The sequence below is a fragment of the Pygoscelis adeliae genome, unplaced genomic scaffold, assembly GCF_000699105.1.
Source record: "Pygoscelis adeliae isolate BGI_AS28 unplaced genomic scaffold, ASM69910v1 Scaffold74, whole genome shotgun sequence".
NCBI lineage: Eukaryota > Metazoa > Chordata > Aves > Sphenisciformes > Spheniscidae > Pygoscelis > Pygoscelis adeliae.
In genome coordinates, this window is record NW_008824665.1 from 923,450 (window position 1) to 934,727 (window position 11,278).

Below are 11,278 nucleotides of genomic sequence, written 5' to 3' on the forward strand. Positions count from 1 at the left end.
TATTTTAGTATGATAGCTGTCCCTTTGGTCTTAAAAAATACATTAATATGTCACATCTCAGGCTACAGTCTGAAGTTGATACTTCATGCTAGCATTGAAAAGCACCCATTATGATCAGAATCCCATTACACTGTATATTTTGGAAGTCGTATTTCCATCCACAAGAATATTTTTTGTTTCTATTTTCTAATATTATTTGTATTTGAAAACTGCTTCTTTGCTTTTTAAGCTGGAGAGAGTCAAAGGGCAAACCCACTGTCCCGTAAGTAATAAGACTGACAGTGCTTCAAATAAACGAGTGAGTAAGATCATCACAAAGTATGGCAGTATCATCATTTTACATGGAACGAAACCAAGGTAGAGAAATTACCTGGCATGCACAAAGTTGCCGACAGCGCCATGTTACATTGTGTTTTCAAAAGAAAATGAGTCAACAGCAGCAACCCAAACATTATTAAAAATAATCTAATCTAGCTGGGTAGAACAAATATTTTTTGGTCCTGTCTGAAAACTGCTTCAGATTTTTTCACTCTGGTACTTCATAGTCAAACAATGGGAATTACTGTCCCGTGAGATATATTGTACGTTTCCTTCTACATAAGAAGGAAAGCAGGAACTACAACTTTATGGGATCCTCTTCAAAAATCAGGACACTGACACTATGTTCTCCTGGAAACAGTTTTCTAATTAGCCCCTGCAATCAACTGCAGTGGGCTTTCTTGAGCCTGAGTTTTCAGCCGGTTTTGACTTGGGGATCCACAGAATTTTCCAGTTTCTCTGTGCAGTTGCTGATCAGGTCATGGCTGATACTAATAAACAACACTCTACTGGATTTTCAGTAGAGCCCTACTGCATTTGAGACGCCGGCTTATGGGAGACTAGGACTGGGGACTTAATAATGTTTGGAACATATGCACATGTTAACATTTTACAAGAGGAGCAGATGGATTATCCAGCCTTAATTTGTTGCCAGAAAAGCCTCCGATACTTTAGAGGTCAAGTCCAGAAGACGGTAGGAGAGACGAAGGCATCTCTATTTACAAAGCTTGACTGAGTTCTGGGTTCCTGCATACATTTGAGGTCACTTTTCAGTGTGAAGACCTATGTATTTGTTTTTAAGGTTAGCAACTTTCCTCTGACTCAAAAACATGAGTTGAAAGATATGGTGTGAAAGATAAAGACAGCCAGTTACAGGCTGCATCACTCTGCCACAGCAGCAGCTACTATGCCTGTTCTTACAAGCCTTCTGCAATTTTCTACCTCCCCAAACGACAAAAACAATATGAACAAGAAGAAGAAAAACAGAAACAGAAACAAACTGCAACCTCCTCAGGTGGAAGGTCAAGCTGAAGTGATGGAAGAAACCCATCTCCTCCTTTTCTGGTTTTTGTTTTGTTTTTAAGGAGCAAGAACAAGAGCAAAGCACTGAGGTTATTCCTTCTGTACATGGCAGAGCTACGGGAATAATGGGTAAATAACATGGGCGTAATGGGAAAATTTACTGGGACTCTCCAGACAATCTCTGAGAACAACAACAAAAAATCCATGGTACTGTTTGTACCTCTTCAAATGACATCACGAAAATGTGCTTAGCTAGCAACTAGCTACTAGCTACAACTCTCTCCATGTGGAGAAAAAAACTACTCGGTTTAAAACTGATGCTTCCTACATAAAGGAACAAAGTAACAATAAGGAAATTCTCAACATTATCTTCACTGATTTTAGGTCTCTGACAGGACTATTTCATGACTGAGTATAAAATCCTAATTATATGAATAACAGTCTCCTGGAAAATAACATGAAGTAGTCTTTTTAACCAAAGCACAATCCTTTTTTTGCTAGTGAATTGTAATGCCCAGCATTCTTCTTACCCTATTATTTTAGTGCCTCAGTACACTCTCCCCAGTAGGAGCTTCTATTTTACATTCTCTGGATGAGCTAAAGTGAATCAAGGAAGAGTGTTTGTATTCCCTATACAAATGCAATGTGAATATTTTAATATTCTTAATTCATTAACGTATAAAAACAACTCGCACAGAAAACTGAGTATCAAACCCTCCCTTTGTTGAAAAGTTATTTGCAGCTGGCGTCCCAGTTGCCCACATTTTAATTAGCAACACTCCAGCATTTCCCTCCAACTTCAGCAACAGCTCCCACTGTTGCCTAAAAACACAGAGCGCATTGTGAAGTGCTACTTAAAAAAAAAAAAAGCATGGTATCTGTTGCTGTTTTCTTCTTTTTGTCTTGTGAATACACTGCTCATAGCAAGTTACAATGCAGCCTTTCATTTTTTTCCTTCCTGTTTTCTTTGCACACAGGATGTTTTATGCAGTAGGCTTAAAGCACTTTTTGAGAGTCATATTACAGAACACTTGCCTTTATTTAAAATCGTGGTTTTTTAATTTAAAAAGCATTAAAATACGATATGCTTTCAAGGAAGGACCATTTTAGAACAAGCTGGCGAGTGTAGAAGTTGTGAGTTTATCCCTGCAAGTCTTCATACAGAAATCAATTTCTCTTTGTTTACCTTCCCAGTATGTTGCTAAGCTTGCTGAAAAGCTGCCAAAATTGCCTTCTTGAAGGTATCATTAATACCGAAGCCGATGTATTACACTGCTTTGGTAGACAGCTCATACAAAGGTGATAGAGAAGTGAGACTAAATCTAAAGTTTCATCTGAAGCTGTTTGAAAGAAGTCGTAAAGGTTTTCCCATCCCCTGGAGCACGGGTACCAACCTCTATAGTACCGGAGAGTGGGAAGAGGGGAGACCACAAAAGAAGCCTCTGAAGGGGTAACAGGACTACTAGAGAACTTTTCTGCTGTGTTACAAAAAATAATGAAGTCACAGAAAGATTCCAGCTGCAAGAACATTAACATTGCAACCTTTTAAAGATGTATATCATCTACAGATGATACAGAAAATGAAGGTCCCTTTCGCAGAGAAGAAAAGCTAAGTTATAATCCTGGCATATATTGTAATGCAATTGCAATTTCTTCTAATAAAAATGTGGGTTTAATACAATTTCTTGGAAAAAAAAAATCACTTTCCCTGTCCTTGTATTCAAACAAGCTATTGCTATTTCCCATCCACATGTAATTTCTTTCCATCCTCCTTCCTGTTATTTGTTCATTTAGGGGTACATGGAGCAGCCACGCTTAAGCCCCATTTAATATTCTATCATATCTTCCTTCAGGAAATTTTACTCCTTTCTTTCTTAGTAGACGCGCATTCTTTCCTCAGAAACTCCCCTGAAGATGACCGAATGCCTCAGCATGTATGGTAGTTTGTACATTTTTTTTCTTCTTTCTTGTGAAAAGTCTCCAACAGGGCTGTCATATGATTACAAGCAATACAGCAAGTTTTAAGAAAGCAACTGCTGCTTGAATACACCAGAAAAATTTAACCAAGAGGTTTAAAAAGTTCACAGATGTGTTCTCCCAGTCATACATCCTTTCAGCCATCTAACCCGAACCTTAATAAAAGACTTAGTGAAAAGAAAGGTGTTGTAGAAAGTAGTCACGCCTGGGCCTTTAGAGTCAAGGCATGGCCAAGAGTGACTCAAGTGTAAGTATGTCCTACTAGATTTTTCTCATCAGAACACCTTTAAGGCAGACATGAAAAGTAAAGACATTGCCAATGGATTTCCATTAGCATGGACAGCTATGTAACTGCTAAAAACATTACGATTAGGACACAAGAGCATCATAACTTTTAAGAAGCCTGGTTATGTCCTGGTTATATGCCCTGAATCTCACAAAAGACTTAAATTTCTGTAATGATACGACAACAGCAGTTTGCAACTGGAATAAAGATTCAAAGATTGTCTCCAGGTTGAAGTCATACTGCTAGTGTCAGGGAAATGCCACAGAATCCCACTAAAAAGAGATGCTGTACATCACCGTAGCTTATTCCAGAATTAAAGAAGGAGAACAACAGTAGCATCATAAAACAATATACTCATATAAAATTGCATTTGCACAGCAGGATATATCAGTGTGACTATTTTGGTTAAATGTCATTCCCTTAGCTGAAATAGTTACATTGGTATTATCATCTATGTATAGATCAGACTTTGAACAGTAACTACTACAAAACAGTCTCAAGAGAGAGAAACGATTATTTTTGGTTCTGTAGAAATAAACTGCCTTTCAGAATAATGCTTAAATATCATCCAGTATATTGTCATTTGTTTTATGTAAATAAAATCTTAATAAAAAGTGTAAAAGTTTAAATGACTAACAGAGTGACTCATTTTCAGTATGACTTAACATTTCTCACATTCAACAGTAACAGCGATTATATATGCATACATACAAATTACTCAAAGAGGATCTTTAAGAAAAAGGACATTATAGTTTGTATGTGCATCAACTGATCTGGAACAGCAGTGTGGATGTAATATTAACAAAGCTAATGATGCAAATAACACGTACTATGAAGGTATGAAACTGTTAAAAATTATCAGCTGTTACTCTTTTCTACTTGTTGTCAGTTCCTGCAGAGGACTGGAAACTAATGATTCTTTTCAAGTATTTTACCCACCTCCATATGATATTTTATTTGTCTCAAAGGAGTGCTTCCACATCTCATAGCACAAAGCCAGAACTGCCTTTTATCCCCAAATTTCAAAATTACATTTAAAAAAAAAGACTAGAGGAAGAATGTAATAAAGACACTAGAAAAGTCTTAGGTAAAGGTGGTCTGCCCTCCATCAGGTAACATGAGAGAGTTAGAATTGGCAGACCTTAGCCCCAAGGCTGATGTTGGTGTTGAGACAGAAAGAAGATCCCCAGAAGACGAAATCAGGGAGAAACCAGATAACATGGAACATTTCCAAAGACAGCGGCCAACTGTGAGCGAAAGGGCTGCAGGACAGCAGCAGAGTGATTCTAGAGTCCTGAGCCAGATGCCTGGCTAGGAGAATAAAGGAAAATACTGAAAGCTACTTACGTTATATTGATGATTAGCCACCGGTTTATAGTTTGTGGTTACGGCTTTGTCCAGCTGCTGTGATAGCCTTACAGGTTTAGAAGATTCTTCTATCTGTAATCTGCAAAAGAAAAGAAGAAGAGAATTAATAAAAAGTTCAGACAAGCACACACTCAAAATGAATTCTAAAAATCTGCAAGTATGAACCAGCCCTTATCAAAGGTCAGCTGCAAACAAATCATAAGGCAAAACAGATGCACTCTTCTGAATTAAGTTTTTCCTACTCTATTTTTGCTCAAGGACACTGTGGATTATTATGACACTATATGCTACAGAAGACACTGAAATACTAAAAACCAAGCAGCTGTGAAGGAAAGATAGTAAAAACCATGCCTGAACACAAATTTTATTCCAAAAGCCTGACACTCAGGTGGAACAAAAGCCCATGCTCTTAAAAAAAGATGAAATCCAACCCAGATGAACCCCGAATCTCCCAGCTTGCTCAGCTGAGCGCTGAAAAAGCTTTCAATCCACCTCTGCTGACTCCCAGAGCACAGCGAAGATCAGACTCCATGACCTTCTCTTAGACATTTTAATGTAATAATATAAATTTCCGTGACCTTTCTTTTGGCATTATAGTAGAGTAACAGAGCACAAATAACTGTTTTACGAGCACCTTTAAAAACATGAAGATAGAGAAATCCACCCAAGTTCAAACCAACGTACAATCGTAGAATCATAGAATGGTTTGGGTTGGAAGGGACCTTAAAGATCATCCAGTTCCAACCCCCCTGCCATGGGCAGGGACCCCTTCCACTAGACCAGGTTGCTCAAAGCCCCATCCAACGTGGCCTTGAACACTTCCAATGAGGGGCCATCCACAACTTCTCTGGGCAACCTGTTCCAGTGCCTCACCACCCTCATATCTAAAAATCTAAATCTACCTTCTTTCAGTTTAAAGCCATTACCCCTTGTCCTATCACTACATGCCCTTGTAAAAAGTCCCTCTCCAGCTTTCTTGTAGGCCCCTTTCAGGTACTGGAAGGACGCAGTAAGGTCTCCCTGGAGCCTTCTCTTCTCCAGGCTGAACAACCCCAACTCTCTCAGCCTTTCTTCATAGGAGAGGTGCTCCAGCCCCCTGATCATCTTCATGGCCCTCCTCTGGACCCGCTCCAACAGGTCCATATCCTTCTTATGTTGGGGGTCCCAGAGCTGAATGCAGTACTCCAGGTGGGGTCTCACCAGAGCAGAGTAGAGGGGGAAAATCACATCCCTTGACCTGCTGGTCATGCTGCTTTTGATGCAGCCAAGGATACGGTTGACTTTCTGGGCTGCAAGCGCACATTGCTGGGTCATGTTGAGCTTCTCATCAACCAACACCCCCAAGTCCTTCTCCTTAGGGCTGTTCTCAATCCATTCTCTGCCCAGCCTGTATTTATGCTTAGGATTGCAATCAAGTCTCAATCATACAGTTAACAAAAGGTGACCTTCAGTCCTCTTCGGGAAAGACTCTGAGAAGGTCAGAGGTTGAACACGTTTTGTCAAGCTCATCCCTATGTAATGTAAAGCTTATATATGATGGTGTAGAAGGAGTGCTCCGTTTACTTCCGGTTACTCAAGAATTACTACTTGAAAAGATGATGCACAAAACCAAGCTTTAGAAAGGTGCAGAACAACGTCCCTTCAGAGAAAATAGCTTAATGGTACGCACAGTTAATATTGAGATAAAATTAAGTTATCATCAGTGGTGTTATTTTGTTTCCAAAGGTGTATCTTAGAGGCAGAAGAGTCAATTTTCACTAAACACAATGTAAGACTTATAGCCCAATAAATGTACAGTGATGTTTGCTTCTTTTCAAAGAAAAACTAATACATTAGTGACATTAACGCAAATAATAACTACATGTTTACTAATGTAAAACACAAAAGTGATAAAACAGACGGTACTTTAAAAAACACTGTAAGTGTTTGAGATCACTGATTTCTTTTCGTAAAAATATAATGTACACCCCAAAAGGTAAATTTAAATTCAGCATGCTTCTGATTTAACACGTGAACAACCTACATAAATTACATTTGAGGTAAGCATTAAATTAAGAAATAAATTCTCTAGTTGTAGCAACTGGAAATAAAGCCAAACATCCTTCATAGCTAATATTGCTGGACAATAATTGCCAGTAGTTTTGCCTCATACAAAGATATAAACTTGCTTCCTCTTGAATCTTTGTAGACTTGTCATCTGTTCTATAGTTTTCATTACCCTTAAGCAACCATTGCCTTGTATTCTAATTTCTAAATCAGGAGAAGGTACATCAATGCCTTCTTCTGTCCAAATGTAGCACGTTTTTTCTTAGCTTGAAGGAAAATCAATCGGAAGGTAAACAAGCAGTGAACACTTTTTACTCCTGTTCTGGCAAACAAAGGTAGAAGTTTTTATCGCAAGAGTTTATCTTTTGGCCTTCAATCTAATTAAACGATTTTGAAGGTTTTATTGATCTGGTTACCAAAGGTCTTCTAAACTCAAGTTTCACAAAGAGGCACAGGCTAAAGCTAAATCAATGTATTTTCTCCAAATCTGTCTTTTTCTCTACTTCTTATTGCTTGATTTTTTCTTTTTGGTCTCAATGACTTTTTTATTAATTTTAAAAAATAAAAGCCTGGTTATATAGTTTGGCTTTATTTTTTTTTAATCTTTTCTTGCAGTTCTTTGCCATTTTTCCTATTTTTGACCTGGGGAATTTTCCAGTCGTCCCTTTCCCCCACTGTAGCTATTCTTCACCTCACTTCTCCCCTCTCACACTTTTTCTTTCCATAAAGGATGCAGAGATACATTTCCTGCTCTAAACCTGTTTACTGATATTGCTCCTGTTCATGAGACAGGGCCTCCTGGAGATGAAGTGGGAATTCTTGTCTCTCCTTTCCCCTTCAGGCCATTGCACCACCCTCTTCTTCGCATGGACCAGATTTAGATATTTGTTTTGTTGTTCCAGAGTCCTTCTCATTACAGCTGCAGCACAGGTAAGCGATAAAAAGGTTCATAACAATATTGAAATACATCAGATGGTCTCCTGTTCTCGGGGAGTGCTAGGCTTAGAATGGTGGCACTTCTCCATGGTTAAATCCTCCTTGCACTGGGCTTTATATTCATTACTTTTAACAATGTAAATTTACAATAGCCTCCATTTCTTCAGGAAAACAGCCAAAGAACATTAGCCCTTCAAGGATGAAATGCCAGAACACTGAAAATATGGATTGAACACCTCAGACTGTCCTCAGAAGGAAACGATTTAGAATGGTGATGTCAAGCCTCCTCCAGCTTCTTAATAAATTAGATATTTAAGCATGCAAACAATTCATAGCTCTTTAGCCTAGAGCCTGTCATGAACTTTGGACACCACTCAGTGTTGAAGGTCCCTTCCTGTTCTGGCATTTTAAAACTACGATACAGGAAATTTCATCACCCATTTCAGTGCAGCTTCCATAAATTAATCCTTCTCTGCATAAAAGAACACCAGCAATTTATTTCGTAACATTTTTCACTTGCCATGCAGGATGTGCATTTCAGGTTTTTTTACTTTAACCTGCTAATTTCCAAACCAGTAGAAAACCAAATGTGTAGGAGAGCTAATGCACTTCTCAGAGGCCTCCAAAGGTTGATGGCAGTGAAGTTACATTTAACCTGTGAAGTTCCCCAGCACACAATCTTGAAAGCAAAGAAAAACTTCTCGCCTGCTTAGGAAATGGGATGGAAATCTACCAATTGAAAATGGAAATGGGAAATCTAAGTTGGTTTGTCAAATGACAGAAGATTTCAGAAAGATCTACGTGTACCAACTAACAAATATATCAGCTACAAATGTACGCATCTCTGAAGGACATTTCAGAGATATCCCTGTTGTACTTCAAGGTTCCTTGCCAAAGGTTTCCAAATTACAACCCACAGATCTCAGACGGTCTTCAGAAAACTGGCTAACAGTACAGTGCTAACTTTTTTTCCTGCTGTAGTGAGAACTAATAATATATTACATCCCTGGTATTACTTTTTAATACAATCAATTACAGCAGTTGCCACATGCCACTATGGAAATCTAAATGGGAAGCAGTGACTCAGCAGGCAAACCTTTTTATTAATATGCATGTATTCTACTCATGCATCTTGCTCTTCTCCCTAATGGCTGCCCTTCTGATTTCTTTTTGTGCAGCTTTCAAGATCTCCTGGAGAATGACAGAGCCTCATGTTGCCTTCCTTCCGCCTGGAAGCCAGGCGGAATACGGTCACACAATCTTATATGGAACAACAGCTGCTGCACCTCTGGAGTTAGCCTCCCCAAAATGCACAAATACAGGTAAAGGGCCTGACAAATGTGGTATATACCCCAAATTAGCAAATGGTTCATGTGTGGATGAAGCACTGAAATGTGCTTAGTGCATTACAAAAGGTAAAGACAAACACCTCTAATCATTTTGTCCAGATGATTTGTTGGTACAGACACTATTTGCAGGGAAAATATGTTGTGTTTTTGTTTTTGGTTTTTTTTTTCCCAAACCATGCCATGATTCTCCTGTATTCAGAAAGTAATATGCCTGGGTGAATATATTTGACTTATTAAATTTGTATAGCTGTTGTCTGAAAAAAAGTTGATGAAATATGTATTTATACATTCTAGTAATTATACACTCAAAAATTTATAACAAAAGCTATGAAATGGGCATTAGCTTTTTAGACCAATATTTTAATGTGTTACAAATATTATTACTATTCAATGCTCATTTCTTAAACAGAATTTTAAAAAGAGTATTAAACCAAAATATTATGAGGTGTTTTATACAGGATTTTCTCAGAGTGGATCTGCTGAATCTTAATTGAAACTGTTGGTAGGAATAAAAAAAACCAACAACAAAACAATAGATATTTCTGAGTCACTGGTGACACTGATTTAAAGGAGCAGTGGCTTTTTACCTATTACTCTTTATTATGATTTGCAGAAGTGTGACAGTTAAAAGCCTTAGTTATGGCTCAGAACTACACACAACTCTCCAAGGAGTTAAATTTTCCACTTGACTCTTGTTGAAATAGCCAGTGCCGTAATTCATGCTAATATCCAGCCTAAAAAATAAAACAAGAATACAGATTTTTTTTCCCAAATCTGCCAATAAATTAGCGACGGAGCAGCCACCAGCCTGCACACTGTGGCTTTCTCTTCCACCCCCAAGATGAAATACAGCTCTTCTGCCTTGAAATACAGCAAGTATCCAGCACAGCATCGAATTCGCCCTGGCCATTTCCCAGCAAAATACATTTTATACTGCAACTCTGATTTGTCATTGTGCCTACAGTTGAATAAGGGGAAAAAACATTCGAATAGGCCAGAAATAATTCTATAGGACTTGTCAACACGCAGCAGGCTCATAAAGGGAGACAGATGCAGGCAATATGTACACGTCTAGGTGGAGATGCTCAATGGCTTTTAAATACATGTATCTTGCAGCAATAAAAAATAAACCAAAGACCTTTAGAACAGATGATTTCCTCTGATTAATCTTCTGCCACAAAACAAATGTTTCAAAGATTAGAAGCAGGTATTAATCAGAAACGCTGCTAGGGCCTGAATTCTTGACCTTTCTAAAGAAATTATTGCAAGGATGGGACTGAAAAGTTTCAACACCTTTTTGTGCTTGGCTGTATTTACACAGGGCACCAGTAAGTAAGAAGCCAACCTTACTGCTGCAAAAAAGGAAAGGTTGGTTTGCTTCGCTATCTGCAACATCACCTGACAGAGATGCACTGGAAAAGGGCCGGCCCGCTGCCCAAAGCTTTGGAGGGGAAGAAACACAAACTCTCCAGCTCTGCACAGATTTGCAGCTTTTTTTTTTGACTCCTCACAGAAGTTCCCAGCCTGCTACCAGGGGAGTGAAAGCCAAGGACTAATGCTCTCTTAGTCCCTTACTCGGTACTTCTGTACTTGATCCAGACACAGGTAGCTGCAGTACATGAAGCTTCACCATACCTGATATGTGTAACAAAGATTTTTTTATTTGCCTTCCTGTTTTGCTAAGCATCCCAAACATAATAGAGGTAGGTACATCCTGCAGAATCACATCCAAAACAAGCTAACAAAATAAATGTAGCAATATAGATTCACACCTACTTCTCTTGAGTTCATTTGGCCTACCGCACCTCGCTGAGGTTCAGGTAGCATCTTTTCTGACTTTTCTTCCAAGCAAGAGCATTAGTACTACAACAAGTGAGCAGATGATGGGCAAGAGATGAAAACTCCTAAGAGATGGTGAAACTTCTCGAAGTTTTTGTAATTCTGTGAGAACTAAGGGAACTCAGCACCCTGTGGG

At 38.6% G+C, this 11,278-nt stretch overlaps 1 protein-coding gene across 1 annotated transcript in view; it reads right to left on the reverse strand.

Annotated features, from left to right (window-relative positions):
- Positions 1-11,278, reverse strand: part of GTF2F2 (general transcription factor IIF, polypeptide 2, 30kDa) — a 104,573-nt gene that overhangs the window by 12,457 nt on the left and 80,838 nt on the right. The window contains exon 7 of the mRNA XM_009322851.1: positions 4,952-5,051. Coding sequence (XP_009321126.1) covers positions 4,952-5,051 — 100 coding nt within the window. The remainder of the gene's footprint in view (positions 1-4,951; positions 5,052-11,278) is intronic.